The sequence below is a fragment of the Syngnathus leptorhynchus genome, chromosome 1 (assembly GCF_054491065.1).
Source record: "Syngnathus leptorhynchus isolate UIUO chromosome 1, UIUO_Slep, whole genome shotgun sequence".
NCBI classification, from domain to species: Eukaryota; Metazoa; Chordata; class Actinopteri; order Syngnathiformes; family Syngnathidae; genus Syngnathus; species Syngnathus leptorhynchus.
In genome coordinates, this window is record NC_141195.1 from 934,653 (window position 1) to 952,544 (window position 17,892).

General features: G+C 40.5%; 1 protein-coding gene across 2 annotated transcripts; it reads left to right on the forward strand.

Annotated features, from left to right (window-relative positions):
* The first annotated feature begins 5,032 nt into the window (after positions 1-5,032).
* On the forward strand, positions 5,033-17,639 carry rps21 (ribosomal protein S21). Of its 2 annotated transcripts, XM_085919564.1 has the most exons (6): positions 5,037-5,183; positions 6,886-6,960; positions 10,216-10,279; positions 17,318-17,389; positions 17,473-17,528; positions 17,593-17,639. In XM_085919564.1, exons 2-6 carry the CDS (start codon positions 6,911-6,913, stop codon positions 17,600-17,602), a joined length of 252 nt encoding a protein of 83 aa, XP_085775690.1. In that variant the 5' UTR covers positions 5,037-5,183; positions 6,886-6,910; the 3' UTR covers positions 17,603-17,639. The 2 variants fall into 2 exon arrangements, with proteins under 2 accessions (XP_085775691.1, XP_085775690.1); XM_085919565.1 differs by having other exon boundaries at positions 5,033-5,183; positions 17,473-17,639.
* Positions 17,640-17,892: the final 253 nt, after the last annotated feature.

Here is a 17,892-nt window from a genome sequence, read left to right on the forward strand (position 1 = left end):
ATAACCCTTTCTTCCTGGACTGGATTAGAGGTTTGGCTAAAGGTAGCTCATGTTCTTTTATTTTATTTTCTTTTTTTTCAACGACAAACCCATTCACATGGAGCTGGAACAAATTAGTGCTGGACAAGCAGCAATTATTTACAAGAAGGCTCAGCATCTTAGGGGCACTGGCCAAAGATCGCTGGGGCCAACCTTTAAGCATTATTTTATGGCAAGATCCATTCTTCTCTGAGAAGAGTTTCTGAAACCTCTATAAAATGCCAAAAATGGCACCAAGTTCCAAAGAAATTCTATATGGCAGACTTCCTCTGAGATTTTGCACATTGCTCTCAAAGATTTTTTTCTTACCTCAAATATAACAGTACTGCGATACATGACTGTTATGTCCGATCACTATCGAATCAAATTAGAAATTTTAGGTCTCTGTCAACGACAGGAGCGCAATCAAAGTTACAGCAACCCGAGTATTAACTCCGTAACTGTGACTGCACTCTCTTAGTTACTGCTCCCGGCAACTGCCGTATTTCCCGCATATATTGGTTCAATTGACAATTTTACAAATGAATTCAACACGACACTGTTAAATGCCATCAACTCTGTAGCGCCTCTACGTCTTAAAACTCGCTGTAGAAAGCCGATTCCGTGGTTCACGGATGAAACACGTGAGCTTAAAAAAATTATGTAGAAAGCTTGAGCGCAAATGCTGTTTAACCAAACTTGAGGTTTCCCATCACGCATGGCGTGACAGCCTCCTGAAATACAAAGAAGCGCTTGTCTTAGCAAAAATACATTATTTCTTGAGAATTATTCATCTCAATCAAACCAATCCGAAATACTTATTCGATATGGTGGCAAAGCTGACACTCCACCAGCTGACCTCCAAACGTCCTTCCACTCAGCCAACGAGTTCATGAAACCTTTCGCTCAAAAGATTCAATCCATTAGTGATGAGATCATGGTGACCTTTCCAATCACTTAGTCAAGACCGCCGATTATGGGAGCTGATGATCATGTGATATCCCTCTCAAATTCTAAAAGCGTGTCCCTTGAAAGGCTTACAAAATTGGTTGGTGCGGCTAAACAAACAACGTATTTACTCGACCCGCTTCCAGCCAAACTGTTAAAGAATGATTTCAGATTTTAGGACCGTCCGTCTTAAATATAATGAATCTGTCTCCTCTGGTATCGTGCCAACAGCCTTTAAAACCGTTATTATTAAACAGCTACTTAAGCGACTGATATGTTGATAATTGGTCCTGTTGTAATGCATTATTCTCTGGTCTTCCTAAGTCCAGTGTAAAAAGTCTACAGTTAGTACAAAATGCTGCGGCGAGACTGCTCACACCACGTGTGTCAAACTGAAGGCCCGGGGGCCAGATACAGCCCGCCACATTATCTTATGTGGCCCGCGAAGAAAAATTGTGCATTAAATTCGTGTCATTACTAGAATTGCAAATTGTCTTCACTTTTAATACTATCTTTTTTTTTTTTTATAAAAATAGCTTTTACTGTATACAATATGAGGTGCTCATAAATTTATTTGGGTTGACAGTCATAATGGACCTCCGAAAGAAGCTATGACTACAATATGGCCTGCGAAAAAAATGAGTTTGACACCCCTGGTCTAGAGCATTTTCTATTCAGGGTACAGAGCTTTGGAATGAATGTCCTACCGATAGATATCAGAACTGCTACCTCAGTAGAAACATTTAAGACACGATTAAAGACACATTTTTATGCCATGGTCTTCAATTAACCTGTGGTGGCTAGTAAAGGGAAATGTGCTTTCAGCAGTTTGCAAACATATTTTTTGAGGTTGTGTTAAACTCATAATCATATCAATATAATATCTAGTATTGGAGTGCTTGTATGGATTGGTGGGGGTGAAGAATGTGCAGGCACACTGCATGAACTTGTCTTCTTTGAAGTGTTGTGGAACAGGCCCAGGAAGGGAGTACCAGACGAAGAGAGTACGGGACGGTACGGGACGAAGGGAGTATCGGACGATAACACCTCAAGGTCGGTGAGGAACGAGAACAAAGAACAACACCACGTCCAGGTGGTTAAGCTTCGAGAGAAGAAAGCCCAGCCCCTTACCAGAGAGATGACACCTCGACGGGGAGGAGATGGCCATCGACCAATCATCACACAATGTTTTGCATGTTTTAACATTCATATTGTGTTTATTTAAAACTGGGCAACCCGGAAGAATGTGTCGTCTTTTGGTGGTCACAAAAACGCACGTGTTTTAGTGTGAGGGACCCGGGACCTAGGCCTGTATTAGTGCGCTTTGTTAGGAATAAACAATTGGTAAATTTGGTCTGATTGATCTTCTGGTCTTCTCTTTGACAGAACGAACTTGCAAAATTGTTAGGTGCGCCAGTGTGTGGATTGGGAGATAGCAACTTGTGTGAAGTGTTGATCGCAATTTGGAGTCAGATCAATAGTTAAAAATCCGTATCCTAACACTGGTTCGGCTGGAGTTTCTGTTCGCTGCCGGGAGGGGGTTAGGTGACACCAAAACTGATAACGGCTGTCTGGATTTCTCGTCGACCAATCGGGATGAGGGAACTGCGTCGGATTGCCACCCTTGAAGACACTGCCAGGACAATTGAGGGCACTTTCCTGCAGGTCTTCATTCTTCTCCTTTTTTGAACATGTTGATTTATTAGCCTTATTGGCATAACATGAAATTATGTGAAAATCTGAAAAAATGATTTTGTGTTTGGTTGATCTTATGTTCAAAAATAAACTTCAACTTCAAACTTCAAATTGGACATCCACTTTTTCTTTGGATTGTTTGACATTGTGCTCTATGTGCCCTCTCTGCATCCATTGCAGCCTGGTCATCCTGGAAGGGGGATCCTTCCATCTGTGGTCTCTTCTCAAGGTTTCTCATTTTTCCCCCAGTAGGGTTTTTTTGAGTTTTTCTTTGCCCTCCTGGGAGTTTAAGCTCAGGGGATGTTTGAGAATAATTGTTAATTTTTGTACATGTGAAGCCCTTTGAGACTTGCTTGTGATTTAGGGCTATATAAATAAACATTAGCTTGGGCTGTAACAAATGGCTCCCAATTTGCATAGATTTCAAGTCAAGTCAAGTTTATTTGGGGAGAGGGAGCAAAAACAAACTCCAGCCGAATCGGCTACTACAGGTTAATTAAAGGCCATATCATAGAAATACGTCTTTAAACGTGTCTTAAATGTTTCTACTGAGGTAGCAGTTCTAATATCCATTGGCAGGGCATTCCAGAGCTCAGGAGCCCGAATAGAAAATGCTCTAGCCCCTGCAGACATTTTCTCTGTGTCACTAAAAGACTAGCGTTTTGCGAACGAAAGTTACGAGACGGAATATAAGGTACAACTAGGTCGACGAGATATGAAGGCGCTAAGCCATGCAATGATTTATAGGTTAATAGAAGAACCTTGAAGTCACATCTTAAATGGACCGGGAGCCAGTGTAAGTTGGCTACTATTGGGGTAATGTGATCAAATTATCTTGTCCGCGAGAGCAGCCTTGCAGCAGCATTTTGTACTAACTGTAGACTTTTGATGCTGGACTTGGGAAGACAAGAGAATAATGCATTACAGTAGTCCAGGCGCGACGTGATAAATGCATGTATAATAATTTCGGCATCACCGGTCGAGAGGATTGGGCGAATCTTAGCAATATTACGAAGGTGAAAAAATGCTATTCTGGTTATATTCTTAATGTGCTTTTGAAAGGAGAGCGTTTGGTCAAATATTACCCCGAGATTTGATAGGTGAAAGTGAATGCATTGTTTAAAATGTGCATGGGCACTATTCATTGATTGAAAATGATATTATCAATTATAATTATATTAATTTTATTATTATTATAAAATGGGCGACCCGGTGGCGCACTGGTTAGCACGTCGGCCTCATAGTAAGGAGGGTGGGTTTTCTCCCACATCCCAAAAACATGCTTGGGAGACCAATTGAGCACTCTAAATAGGCCTAGGTGTGAGTGCAAGTGCAAATGGTTGTTCGCCTCTGTGTGCCCTGGCAACCTACTGCCCGATGACTGGTGGGATAGGCACCAGCATGCCCGTGATCCCCGTGGGGACAAGAACATTTGCTTGTTCTGAAAGTGCAGCCCCCATTTTGCACTTTTTCTGCTCTCAAATCCAGGAGAGACCAGGAGTTGGCACCTTTACCTTTCACTTAATTTATGGTATACAACTGGCAAATAGTACTATAGTTAAATTCCTTCATTTCATCTAAAGATGGTCATGATAAGACAAAGATTTTTAAAAACGAAGCTTTTTTATTATCTACAAAACTTTTGGTGTGGAAACATGCTGTTTGCTACAAAAAAGGCAAATTTTGACGCTTTCAACAATCATGAAAACATGAACCACATCACACTTGGAAAATTAATTATTACTTTATGAGTTTATTGGACCTTTAAAAAATGGATCAATTGCATCTTTTAGAGGTGACTGACATCACACTTGGAAAATTAATTATTACTTTATGAGTTTATTGGACCTTTAAAAAATGGATCAATTGCATCTTTTAGAGGTGACTGAACAAAACCGCCCTTGCTTAGCCAAGATATACCAAAAATTGGAGACATATGTGTAACAGCCTCCAAAAAGCCTCCTGGAGCTGTACTTAAAAAAAAAAAAAAAATCCAATTCCAATTTATCTCTATGTGCCAGTATCCCAACGTTGCAAGGGCCATTGACATTTGCTTATAAATCTATACAGTGTTATTTTATTTCACGTGCAAATGGAATGGTATGTACCATTACATTCCACTTAACATATGTTAATGCACCTCCGACGGAGTAGTGTGACAGGCGCCAAGAAAAAGAATTAGTGGAACGTGCAAATGTTCTGAAAATTACTAGGGAAAGGACAACAAATAATTGAACGAATGTGGAAAATATGATATCGTTTCTGCATTTTTATCATAATTGTCCACTTCACGAGATTATTTTATTGGACGTGGTAGAATGTAAGTGTAGTGTAATAAATATTTAAAAAGAACTTGACAGTAATTTGATAACAGAAACGTAGATCGGGAATTAAAAGAGCCCAACGGAAACAACAGATGGCGATAAAGCGCCGCAACGGATCCTAACTGCCGTCAACCGTCATACCATCAGAGAAGAAGAAGGGGTGGCCTACCCCTTTCCGTCATCCATTTGCCGGTTACGGTGAGTCTCTGCCTTTCTCTCCTTCTGGAAAACGCCTTTAACGAGCACCTGTGGTGATATTACCGTGTATTCTACCGACGGTTGTTGTCGTTAAACAGATAGCGTTACTGTGTGTGTGTTTGTTTAAAGGACAAAAAGTTAAAATGCAGTTTCATTGCCAATTTCCACGCCGCTGCGCGTGGACGTTCCACATGTTAGTTGCTATGCTAAGAAGCTTCTGCTCAGTTTTTTACACCCCCGACGCATTGGCACATTGCATTCTTAGAGATTGCGATTTAGCCGAGAAAGGGGTTGGGGTGGCACGGTGATGCTCTGGTCAGCACGTCCGCCTCGCAGTGCAGACGTTCTGGGTTCAATTCTCGTGTTAACGATTCGACTCGCTTCCAGGTAACATTGCAGTCAAGCCAGTCGCTCTTTTTGGGGAAGGGTACCCATATTATAGGTATAATTTTAATATATCAAAAAACATCACATGAGCGTGATTGAACTAAAATGCTAATATTTACTATAACATATTCATAAAAAATCTGATGAGTATTCAGATGGGATTGTAAGAGGTGTATCTACACCATCATCCTGCAATGGTTGAGGTCAAAACGCCACATGACCTGAGCTATTGAGTTAAAATGCTCGTATTTACAGTAATGAATTCAATAAAAACAATAAGCATTCAAATGAAAATATGTGTATCTCAACCAGGCCATGTGGGACTACCATCCTACAATGTGGCGGGCCATTAGGTCACATGACCCAGAAGCTATTGATAAAAAATGCTAATATTTACAGTTCTGAATTCATTTTAAATATTTGAAACATTGCAATGAAGTTCTAAGAGGTGAATCACAACCAACCCATTTAACACAGTTTGGGGTCAATAGGTCACATGATCTGGAAATAGATAATTATGGAAATTATTACTGGAAATAGTTTTACCATTTCCAGTAATAAATTCAAATTTAAAACAAGCAGGCATTCAAATGAAATCCTAAGAGGTGTATCTTAACCAGCCCATTTGGGACTATCGTCCTCCACTGTTTTGGGTCAATAGGTCACAGGACCTGGAAGCTATTGAGCTAATATACTAATATTTACAGTAATAAATTCATTTAAAATACTTGAAACATTGATACAAAATTCTAAGAGGCTCAGTAGCTCCCAGGTCATGTGACCTATTGTCTCCAAACAGTGAAGGATAATAGCCCCACATGGTCTGGTTGAGATGCACCTCTTAGAATTTCATTCCAATGCTTCAAATATTTTGAGTGAATTCATTACTGTAAATATTTGCAGTGTAGCTCAATAGCTCCCAGGTCACGTGACCTATTAACCCCCAACTGTGCAGGATGGTAGTCCACGTGGGCTGGTTGATACACCTCTTTTAATATTCGAATGCTTCAAATATTTTGGGGGAATTTATTACTATAAATGTTAGCGCTTTAGCTCAATAGCTCCAGGTCATGCGACTTATTGACCCCAAACTGTAAAGGATGATAGTTCCAAATAGGCTTTATGTGACGAATGCTTAGATTTTTTTCAATGAATTAATACTGTTAATAGCGTTTTTGCTCAATAGCTCCCAGGTCATGTGAGCCAATTATATTAAAACGCACTGGTTAGGCTACTTTGGATGTGCGCGTCAAGATGGGTGAAACGAAGTATTGTTCTGTGTAGTGAAATCGTTGACAGAAAATATTCTCTGCAGCTTTGTATACGACCTGCTAATCAACATGCAGAACGACGCTGGTGAATTTGTGGACCTCTACGTTCCTCGTAAATGGTGAGCAAATGTAATGGTTGTGGTACTTAAAATACGCTTGTCAAACGTCAATCCTTGGTTGAGATATTTTGAGGCCAGGATGGGAAGACTGCCATCACACAATTGGGACACTGTCAACCCCCGCAGACTATCAATTTGCCCCGTTGACATTATATTTTTGTGTGTGCCAGGGTTGTCACGATACCAGAATTTCAGTCGTCAGTACCGATACCTGTGATTTACCCTCAACATGTGCCCAAAAGTAATTTTGCATATTTGAGCCTTTGTATGCGCACCTAGTCCATGTGTTTGACATTAAATACATTTGGTAACCAAATCACCCCAGCTGACTCATGCCAAAATGACGGCATGTAGGCATATTCGGGTTAACGTATTTATAACGTAACATGGCATAACAGTGATAGTGAATGGACAAATCTATAATTGCTCCGGTTGCATCCGCCTTGAATGCAAAATCTTTCCACACACGACTCTTTGAGCGATCTGGCTTCTCAATGACCCGCCGTGTTGGACTTCCACTGCCACTTGCTGAAGCCATTATTATGAAAGATCGAAAGTTTTCCTATTCAGCGCCGCTGACTGTTGCTCGCATGTGTCTACTGTCCCCTTCAGTTCTGGCAAGAATCAACAACTTGCAGAGTAAAAAGTTAAATATTCGGTTCTGACGGTACCACAAAAAGCAGATCTCGATGTATTTTTTAATGTGTTCGTACCAAATTGGTACCGGAAGTATTGTTTCTTCTGACAAGCCTTGTGTGTGCCGCAATATTACTGTATTTTGCGGACTACAAGTCGCTCTGGAGTACGAGTTGCACCAGCTGTAAAATGCATAATAAGGAAGAAGAAAAAACATGTTCCACCAGAGTACAAGTCGCTTTTTGGGATAATTTTATTGGACAAAATCCAACACTAACTACAGACATGAATAGGCACCAACAGGCTCAACGTTACGCGATGCTAACGTTAGATGAATACAAATGAGGAGCTGAAAACAGGCCTGCTGTAACATATTTACAGTGATTCAAATAAGTATTAAATAAATAACACGTTTATCAAACCATCCGTGTCACTCTAAATCATTAAAATCAAAATTTTCGTCCTTTGTGTTCACTTCTAAACGCAGCTGCTGACTCAGGAAGTACATGCAGCGCTGACGTCAGACTTGTTGGTTGCGGTTCCAGTTATTCCACAGGCCTATATAACTATATATATATAAACTACCGTAATTTTTTTACTATAAATCGCTCCGGTGTATAAGTCGCACCAGCCATAAAAATGCACAATAAAGTGAAAAAAAAAACCCATATACAAGTTGCACTAGAGTATAAGTAGCACTTTTGGGACAAATTTATATGTCAGAATCCAACACCACAAACAGACATGAACCAGCAACAACAGGCTAAACGATACGGTATGCTAACGCGACATATACGCAAACGAGGAGCTGAGAACGGGCCTGGTGTAACATTCAGAGTTATCCAAGTAAGTATTATATAAATAGCAGGTTTATTAAACCATCTGTGTCACTCCAATTCCTTAAATCCAACGATTGTGCTTTATGTAAACAATGCCACATATGCTCACGTCGGACCCGTTGTAAGTTGCATTTCTAATTATTCCACAGACCCATATAATGATATATAAAGTATATTTCAAATAACTTATATTAAAACAATATCAAACCATCTGTGTCACTCCAAATCATTAAATCCATCGATCAAATTCCTCGTTCTTTGTCAACAACGCCGCACGTGCGCTGCAGAGATCTTGTATATAACTGTATTGTAGCGTTAACAAAGTACCAGGAACGACGTGGGTTTGGTAAACGGCTCTTTATTTAACAAAACGAGTTAAACGAGCCAACAACTACTGAACTTCCAGCCACGGAGGTGGAAGAGAGCTCCATAAATAGGAGCGGGCGTGCGTGCATTTTATGGCGTGTGTCTACATCCACGACGAATGGTGCCGGGACTCTGTTGAGAAGGACTGGGCGTGCGTAAAAGCCATAATAGTTTTTCAAACCTTCTGTGTCACTCCAAATATTTAAATCCTTCAAACTCTTCATCCTCCGTGTCACTTACAAACAAAGCCGCTAATGATGCCGGTAGTACGTGGGGCCCTTCGTCGTCCCGTGATCGAATCCTTTGCCCTTTATGTAAACAACCGCCGCGCGGCACGGGTGACGTCACTTGCAGTTCAAATGACAGTAACCCCTTGCTACATCGCGGTTCGTTTATCGCAGTTTCACTATATCGCAGATTTTTGAATTTTGAAAATTCGTGAAAAAAAAATCATATAGAAGTTGCTCTGGGTATAAATCGCCCCCCACTCACTCAAACTGACAAAAAACGTTGCTTATAGTCCGAAAATTATGGTATATATCAGATAACATATCACAATTTTATTAAACCATCCGTGTCACTCTAAATCATTAAATCCATCGAAATCTTCATCCTCCATGTCACTTATAAACAACGTTGCTGCTGACTCCTTGTCAGTTGCGGCTCCAATTATTCCACAGGCCGAGTGCGCACTCATGCAGTTAAAAGTGAAATTAACGTGAAGTGATCAACTATACTATAGTCAGTAAGTAATGTGTTAATGACCAAGTAATAATGTGTTAATAATGTCACATATTAGTTGCTCCTGATTATAAGTCGCACTCCCGGCCAAACTATGAATTTTCTTTTATGAATTTATAAAATTTAGAAAGATCTATACTCCGGAAAATACGGTAACCAGAATACTGTCTTTAGACTAGTGTGGCCACATAGAACATATTAATTGAGAAAATGTTCTAGTAGACTATCCTTTTAGGTTGAGGTTTTGTGATGGTTATGCCAGGTGGAATTTTTACATAAAAAAAAAAACATCACTTTTGAACCCTCCAATCCCCAAAAACGCATGTTTGTTGAGCCATTAAAATTTGATTGTCCATGAAAGCATGACATACATTTTCAACACTTTCAGTTGGTCAATTTGTAAAAAATAACAAGTCGGTAATTTGTAAACAATGGCGATAAGTAGATTTGTTAGAAATTAAGTTAAAATCGACCAACCTCAGGGATTCGAGGTTTTCAGCTGACAATATACAGTAATGGTCCAGAATAATTCTGTTCACTAATGCATGATTTCTGGGTGTTAATCTGGGTCATTTTTAAGGATGGCCTGTTAGAGCGATCTGAGTATTCTTATTAATTAATTTTACCGTTTTTTATTTTATTTATTTTTACTATTTTTTGTTTTTGTTTAAAGCTCTGCAAGCAACCGGATCATCGGAGCCAAGGACCACGCTTCCGTACAGATCAACATAGCAGAGGTAATCTTTTTCCAATTTACCGTATTTTCCGCACCATAAGGTACTTGGGGTTAAAAGGAACAATTGCGGGGTTTGTTTTGTATGTAGGCGCACCGCATTATCGGGCCTATGCATGGCATGTCTTACGGTGAACAAAAAAACTTTATGGGGGCAAGACACTGAGTTTGGTTGTACTTTATTCTACTGTTTAACCTTGTACTCTATGTACTCACATCATTGTTAATACCGTAATTTTTGGACTATAAGTCGCTCCGGAGTATAAGTCGCACTAGCCATAAAATGCACAATAAAGTGAAAAAAAACATACATAAGACGCACCGGAGTACAAGTTGCACTTTTGGGGCAAATTTATTTGTCAAAATCCAACACCAAGAACAGACATGAACCAGCAACAACAGGCTAAACGATACGGTATGCTAACGTGACATATACACAAACGAGGAGCTGAGAATGAGCCTGACGTAACATTCAGAGTTATTCAAATAAAAATTACATAAATAACACGTTCATCAAACCATCTGTATCATTCTGATTCATTAAATCCATCGATCGTCCTTTATGTAAACAATGCGGCGTATGCGCCTCTGAAATCGGACTCGTAAGTTGCATTTCTTATTCCACAGACCCATATAACGAGATATAAAGTATATTTCAAATAAGTATCATATAACAACAATATTATCAAATCATCTGTGTCAGTCACTCCTCATCATTAAATCCATCGGTCAAATTCCTCGTCCTTTATGTAACCAACGCCGCACGCGCCGCACGGATCTAGTATATAACTTTATTGTAGCGTTAACAAAGTACCAGGAAAGACGTGGGTATGGCAAACGGCTCTTTATTTAACAGAACAAGAGTTCAAATAGGCCAACAATTACTGAACTGTAACGATAAAAACATACAAGTTGCTACACGAAATAAATTCCTCCCACATCCCAAAAACATGCTTGATAGGCCAATTGAGCACTCCAAATTGTCCCTAGGTGTGAGTGCGAATGGTTGTTCGTCTCTGTGTTCCCTGCGATTGGTTGGCAACCAGTTCAGGGTGTCCCCCGCCTACTGCTCGATGACGGCTGGGATAGGCTCCAGCACGCCCGCGACCCCCGTGGGGACTAAGCGGTTCAGAAAATGAATGAATGAAAATAACTATAACATAAATAAGTTTTTCAAACCTTGTTTCACTCCAAATCATTAAATCCTTCAAACGTGGGGCCCGTCGTCATCTTCGTCATCCCGTGATCGAATTCTTTGTCCTTTATGTAAACAACCGCCGCGCGGCACCGGTGACGTCACTTGCAGTTCAAATGACAGTAATCCCTTGCTACATCGCGGTTTGTTTATCGCGGTTTCACTACATTGCGGATTTTTTAATTTTGAAAATATGTGAACAAAATCACCCAAATCGCCCCCCCCCCACCCATACTATGTAAACAAAATGTGACTTATAGTCCGAAAATTACGGTATATATTTATATGCAAATCGTCCAAGTCCTCATCTTCTGTATCCAAATTAAACAATTGGGCAAGTTTGCCATGAAACATGTCAAGTTCCATCTTGTCATTGTCTTGTCGTCACGTTGCTCTTCTGCAATGATCCTGGCTTTCCAGAAAGCTCTAATTGTGCCTCAGAAGCAGTGTTCCCTCTAATTTTTCAAGTTTCAAGCTCACTGTGCACAGTGTGGACCATTGTGTGCAACACCAGATTAAATAAATATTTATTGTTTTTGAGAACTCAGACTTGCTCGGGGTCGATTTTATTATTATTATTTTTTTTGTGTGTGTGAGGGCTTGTTCCTTTTCTGTCCATCTTTTGCGCTCTTTCGCAAGAATGTACCGATCCCCTCTCTCATCTTGAGTCTTTGTACAATTTCAACAGATTTCAAATATTTCTGTTGAATGTTACGCTTGAGGTATTCCAACTTCCATTCCTTCCATATTTTTCCCTCCGTAAACTCGCCCTCCGCTTTGGCTTCACTGCATGTTTTGCAGAGGAGACTTTTCTCATTTGAAAAAGAGAAAATCAGTTTCACCGTTTCCTCTTGTAGTTGCACACACTCCAACAGCCATCCAAACTTATTTATTTTGGCTTGGTGAGTGGATGTGTCGCTGCTCATTCGTTTTGCCATGATTAGCTAATTTAGCATTTGCATCGCTTGACTCTGCCGTACTGTCGTTAGCAGGCAAACCTGCGCTGCATAGATGAGCAGGACACACGTCATACATATATGTAGCGTAAGTGAACCATATATCGTTGGCTGGACACCTGTCAATTACAGATTTACACTACTAAAAGGTACAGAAAGAAAATAATTCGTCCACTTACCGTAATTTTTGGACTATAAGTCGCGTTTTTTTTTTCATAGTTTGGGGGGGCGACTTATACTCAGGAGCGGCTTGTGTTTTTTTTTCCAAAAACATTTACTTGATCATTAACACATTACTTACTAGTACAGTTGATCACCTCACATATTATTTTTAATACACTGAAAAAACGAATAAAGCAATTCACACTTTAAAGCACAATATTCAAGTTCATGAAACAAATAAACAAAAAAAAAAAAAACTGAAAAAGAAATATAGTTATTTTCAAACTAAACTGAACGAGTAATTATGTCTCTTTGTTTATGCCATTTTAGAGGGACCCAATGCTGGTTTCTTCGCACAAAACAATGGTATTTATTTATTAATGACAGCAGGGGTATGAACTCTACGTCAGTGTTTGCCAACCACCGTGAGAGATGTTCAGCTGTGCCATGGGAAATTGTCTAATATTAATTATGGAGCGCATTGTAAACGGGATCGCCAAACCACTGGTCAGTTAGCAGAAGGCCTGATCAGCCACTTGCTAATCGTGCGTGCATGGCAAATTGGAGAATCTTGAGATTTCATGTTGTCTGCCTGATTGTATTGCATCAGCACATATTCAGTTTGTGTGTGCTTTTGCTGCGACACTACGCTGTGGTGTGTTTGTGGTCCGATGGAAATCCGACTTTGCAGTTCAACCGGAGAACCTGAATTGTTCATTTTACACCAACATAAAATACGCTGTCAAGTTGAGATACCTCGACTGATAGCCACCCAGCTGCTGTCAGCAGAGCGTCTTTAAAAGTGACTTTGTTCTTATGGTCCCAATATTTATAGAGCTAGTCTAAAACAATCATGTTGATTCTTTTGGATTTTAATCACAATCACTTTCAATAGTGTCGAAACCCTTTTTAAAAAACTGTACTTTTATTTAAAAAAAGAAATACATTTAAAAGCGTCTTTAGTATTTATTTTTATTCAATTATTCGACTCTCCTTACATACATAGGAGTAGGACTTTATGTCTTTTGTTTCGATAACACAGATTTTAATATAGAAGCTGGTGTAACACGTCAAATCTGCACTTTTTATTAAAGCGACCGGCTTCCCATTAAAGGGTTGAATAAGCCGGGGGTGAAGGGACTCATCCTAGTGCTGTAACCACCTGTGTTAAATTAATTCTAAAAGAATCAATATAATTATGATGCCAATCCCTTTGAAGTCAAACAACGCTCGTGCTGAGCAACGTAAATTTGAGACACTGATGGCTCCCTTTGGTGATTTTAGGCTTTTGTTATATTTTGGATATTTTTAGACGTCTTTGTGACGACCTTAGGGATTCATTGATCTAGCGCACACTTGCCCTAGTTGTACCGAAGTAACTATTTATGTGGGTCAGCTTTACTTCGTTGCTGAAGTAGCGGGCCTACACGTCTTCATTCAATGACGAGTCGAATTAATGGAAGTATGACAATAATAGTGTTTAAGAAATTTTATACATTAATGATTAATTCTAAAACTGTATATAAACTCCCTACTGTTGAAATGCTTCAAATAACTCAATTATTTAAACGAATGATATTTTCAAACAAATTAAATGTTTATACGGAATAAAATTATCCTTCAAATAATTTTGAAGGCAATTTAATGCGCCAATTGTCCGAGTTAGGTTTAAGCGCGGTCCAACAAGTACAAAACGGGCCTGCAACAGATGAATTACTTAATTGAAGTAAATATTTAAACAAATTAAATATTTATACGGAATAAAATTATCCTTCAAATAATTTTGAAGGCAATTTAATGCGTCAATTGTCCAGGTTAGATTTAAGCGCATCCAGACAAGTCCAGAACGGGCCAGCAACCAACGACCAATTGGATTTGAATCCAACAATAATACGACTAATCAAATTTAAACGCATTCATTAATTTTATTTAACACGGTCTGAATTTATGCCATAAGTACAGTGGAGTTGTCAAACCTCGCGAAATGATCCGAGAGGACCCGCATGCCAACTGACTCCGTTCATTATTACATTCTCGTTACTCTGAGGATTGCATCAACTCTAATCATGCCTCCAGAGGAAGCAAGTTGGAGCAGTAAAGCCATACTAAAACACAAAGACGCTCCTAAAGCAATGCGACAGTGAGCGCCTGGCTGGCGGACTAAATTAAGCTCCATGCGCACTGAGGTCCACTTAAATTTTGGAAAGCACATCAGGACTTGAAAAATATTTTCTAAGTTTTAGCGACCGCTCTGTCACAATAATGCGACCAGCGCGGTGCAGTTGCGCGGTCAGCGGCACGCTACGCTTGCGGGTTCGGCAGTGCGCTGCAGTTGCGCGATCAGAGAAAATTAAGCTCCCTGCGTACTGAGGTCCACTTAAATTTTGGAAAGTTCATCAGGAATTTAAAAATATTTTCAAATTTTCAGCGGCTGCTCATTCACAATAATGTGACCAGTTGCGCGGTCGGTGACGCGCTACGGTTGAACGTTCGGCGGTGCACTGCAGTTGCGCAATCCGACAAAAATGCGCAAATGAAAAAAATGTTTTCTTTGTTTTTTTAATTTGCTTGGAACGGATTACATTTGATTTCCATTATTTGTAATGGGAAAACATGATTCGGAATTCAAACAGCCTTCTGGAACAGATTGTGGTGGAAAACCGAGGCTCCGCTGTACCTGTAACCGAATCGAATTGTCAAATAAAAATCAAACAGTCGATCGCATATACCATACAAATTAGCGTACAACGAATTAAATGATTATACAAGCCACATTTATTGAAAAAGTATGAAATAGCATTACAAATCTTAATTCCTCCAACAATTTGAACAATTTCACTCACTGATACCCGTACAAATAAAATCATTCAGTTACGGAGTCCTTTTGATAATCAAACATAAAACAGTAAAGTAGGAAAAGTTGCATGCCCTTTTTGGTGGAAATAAAGTTGAGTGATCAGTTCGCTTTTATTTCTAAAATTCTAATTTGGCAAATAGGTTAGCCTTAAGAGAAACTGCAATCGCCCCACGGCTGTTCTCCCCCCGGCTTAATCAAAGAAAAACCCGTTCCCCTCACTTAGTTCCATGTGAAATGTCGTCAAATCCAATTCTTTGAGTTAATCCAAGCAAGCGATCTTGTGTCTAACACTAAGATTCCTGAGGCTGGACAAGATCTTGGAACTCTTGCGGTCTTCTTCACGTATTGTTGCTCTTTGGGAGAGAGAAGCCCCGCAGGTGTCTGTGGTGGCTTTTTTATAGGCCTGTCCTTGAGTTTGGTCTGCAGGCTGAGCCCTCTACGTTCCCAGACAGAGCTGCGGAGTCTGCCAAAGGCTGCACTCCCATGTGCCACCCTGTGCATGACTTCCTCATCTATATTGGCCGTATGGGACAGGGTGCTACCTAGGTAGACAAACTTTTCAGCTGCACATTCACGCTGATGAGGGGCTCAGTGGAAAGGGCTCCTTGAGCAGGTTGGTACATCACCTCTGTCTTTTTTGTGCTGATGGTGAGGCCAAAGTCAGAGCATGTTGTGGCAAAGATGTCCATGCTCAGTTGCGTTTCCATCTGGCTGGATGCATTGAGTGCGCAGTCATCCGCGAAGAGGAAGTCGCGGACTGTGGTCGTCTGCACTCTACTTTTTGCCTGTAGTCTCTGTAGGTTGAACAGCTTGCCATCAGTGCGGTAGCGCAGGTCTATTCCCATGTCTCTAAAATGGTATGCGTCTGTCAGCATGGCTGAGAACATGCTGAACAGAGTGGGTGCCAGAACACAGCCCAGCTTGACTCCGTTTTCCACCTGGAAGGGCTCAGAATATGCACCGTTGTCTTGGACTTGTGTGGAATTTGCGGACCATGTGGATAAAGATGTTGAGACAGCCGAACTTTGACATGATCTTCCAGAGCCCCTCACGGCAAACAGTGTCAAAGGTCTTCGTCAGATCTACAAAGATGGAGTACAGACCGACGTTCTCTTCACGACACTTCTCTTGGAGTTAATGAGCAGCAAAGATCATGTCAACAGTTCCACGACCCTGCCTGAATCCGCTCTGGCTCTCTGGGAGGAGGACTTCATGCTCAAGATGTTCTGTCAGACAGTTGAGCAAAATTCTGGCCAGGATCTTGCCTGCTACAGACAGCATAGCAATGCCACAATGGTTGTTGCAGTCCTGCCGGTTGCCTTTTCGCTTGTATCGGTGGACGATGGAGGCATCTTTGAACTCCTGTGGTAGCTTTCCTTGGCTCTACATGGTGCAAAAGAAGTCTGTCAGATGTTTGGTCAGGGGATGTCCACAAGCTGCATAAAGTTCTGCTGGAATTGCGTGAGCACCAGGTGCTTTGCCGTCAGGAAGTCCTCTGACTTTGGTTACTTCAGCTTCAGTTGGTGGCTCATCAAGAGCAGTGTTGACTGGCACTTGAGGGAGAGCTGAGGAGAGGGGGATATCCTGTAGAGGTTGGACCGTAGATGGCTTTGAGGGCGCTGTTGAGGTTTTTGCTGTCATTCTGGTCTGCATAGGACTGGATCTCGCCAGCGAAATTTATAACCTGACTGTAATTCATCCATTGGTTTTAGACTCATGAAAGCTGAAATCTCCTGAATGAAGTGTAATGTATGAAATTGTTTTTTTAATGAAAACAGAAAGGTTTTTCAAACTCCATGTACGTTCTGTATTATCTGTAATGTGGATGTATTTCTATGTATGAATTCAATCATTTAACTATCTCTGCTACAGGTGGACAAGGTCACGGGTCGTTTCAACGGTCAGTTCAAGACCTACGCCATCTGTGGCGCCATCCGCAGAATGGTGAGTGATCCTGGATTTTGTTCAATGGTTTAAATACTTGTAATTCTTTAACATGTGCGTGTTCTCTCCTAAATGCAAAACAGGGGGAGTCTGATGATTCCATCCTCAGGCTGGCAAAGAATGATGGCGTTGTTGCCAAGTAAGAAGACATTTTTGTCATCAGCACGTATCTCGTGTTATAATGTTCATTTTTCTCTCCATAGGAACATCTGAGTGATATCTTTAAAATAAAACAACAAAATCCAAATGCTTTATTGGTCCTGGGTTGTTGTTTTTTTAGCGCATAGAGCACATTTGATTTGTTTATTTGTTTAAGTCCATTCAATTACAATTACAAACTAAATAATTATCCCAGTAAAAATACTGAATTTCTGTCCTGTTATCTGTCATCCGTACGTACATCTACCGATTATCTGGAGGTTGGGCCGTAGAGGCAGCATTTTCAGCAAGAAAGCCCAGACTTCCTTATCCTCAGCCACTTCTAGCTCTTCCTGATGTATCCG

Coding starts and splice junctions, on each gene's coding strand:
- rps21 (XM_085919564.1), top strand. CDS start 6,911: ATGCAGAACGACGCTGGTGAATTTGTGGACCTCTACGTTCCTCGTAAA. Junction 6,961..10,215: donor CTCTACGTTCCTCGTAAATG/GTGAGCAAATGT, acceptor TTTTGTTTAAAG/CTCTGCAAGCAACCGGATCA. Junction 17,390..17,472: donor GTGGCGCCATCCGCAGAATG/GTGAGTGATCCT, acceptor AATGCAAAACAG/GGGGAGTCTGATGATTCCAT.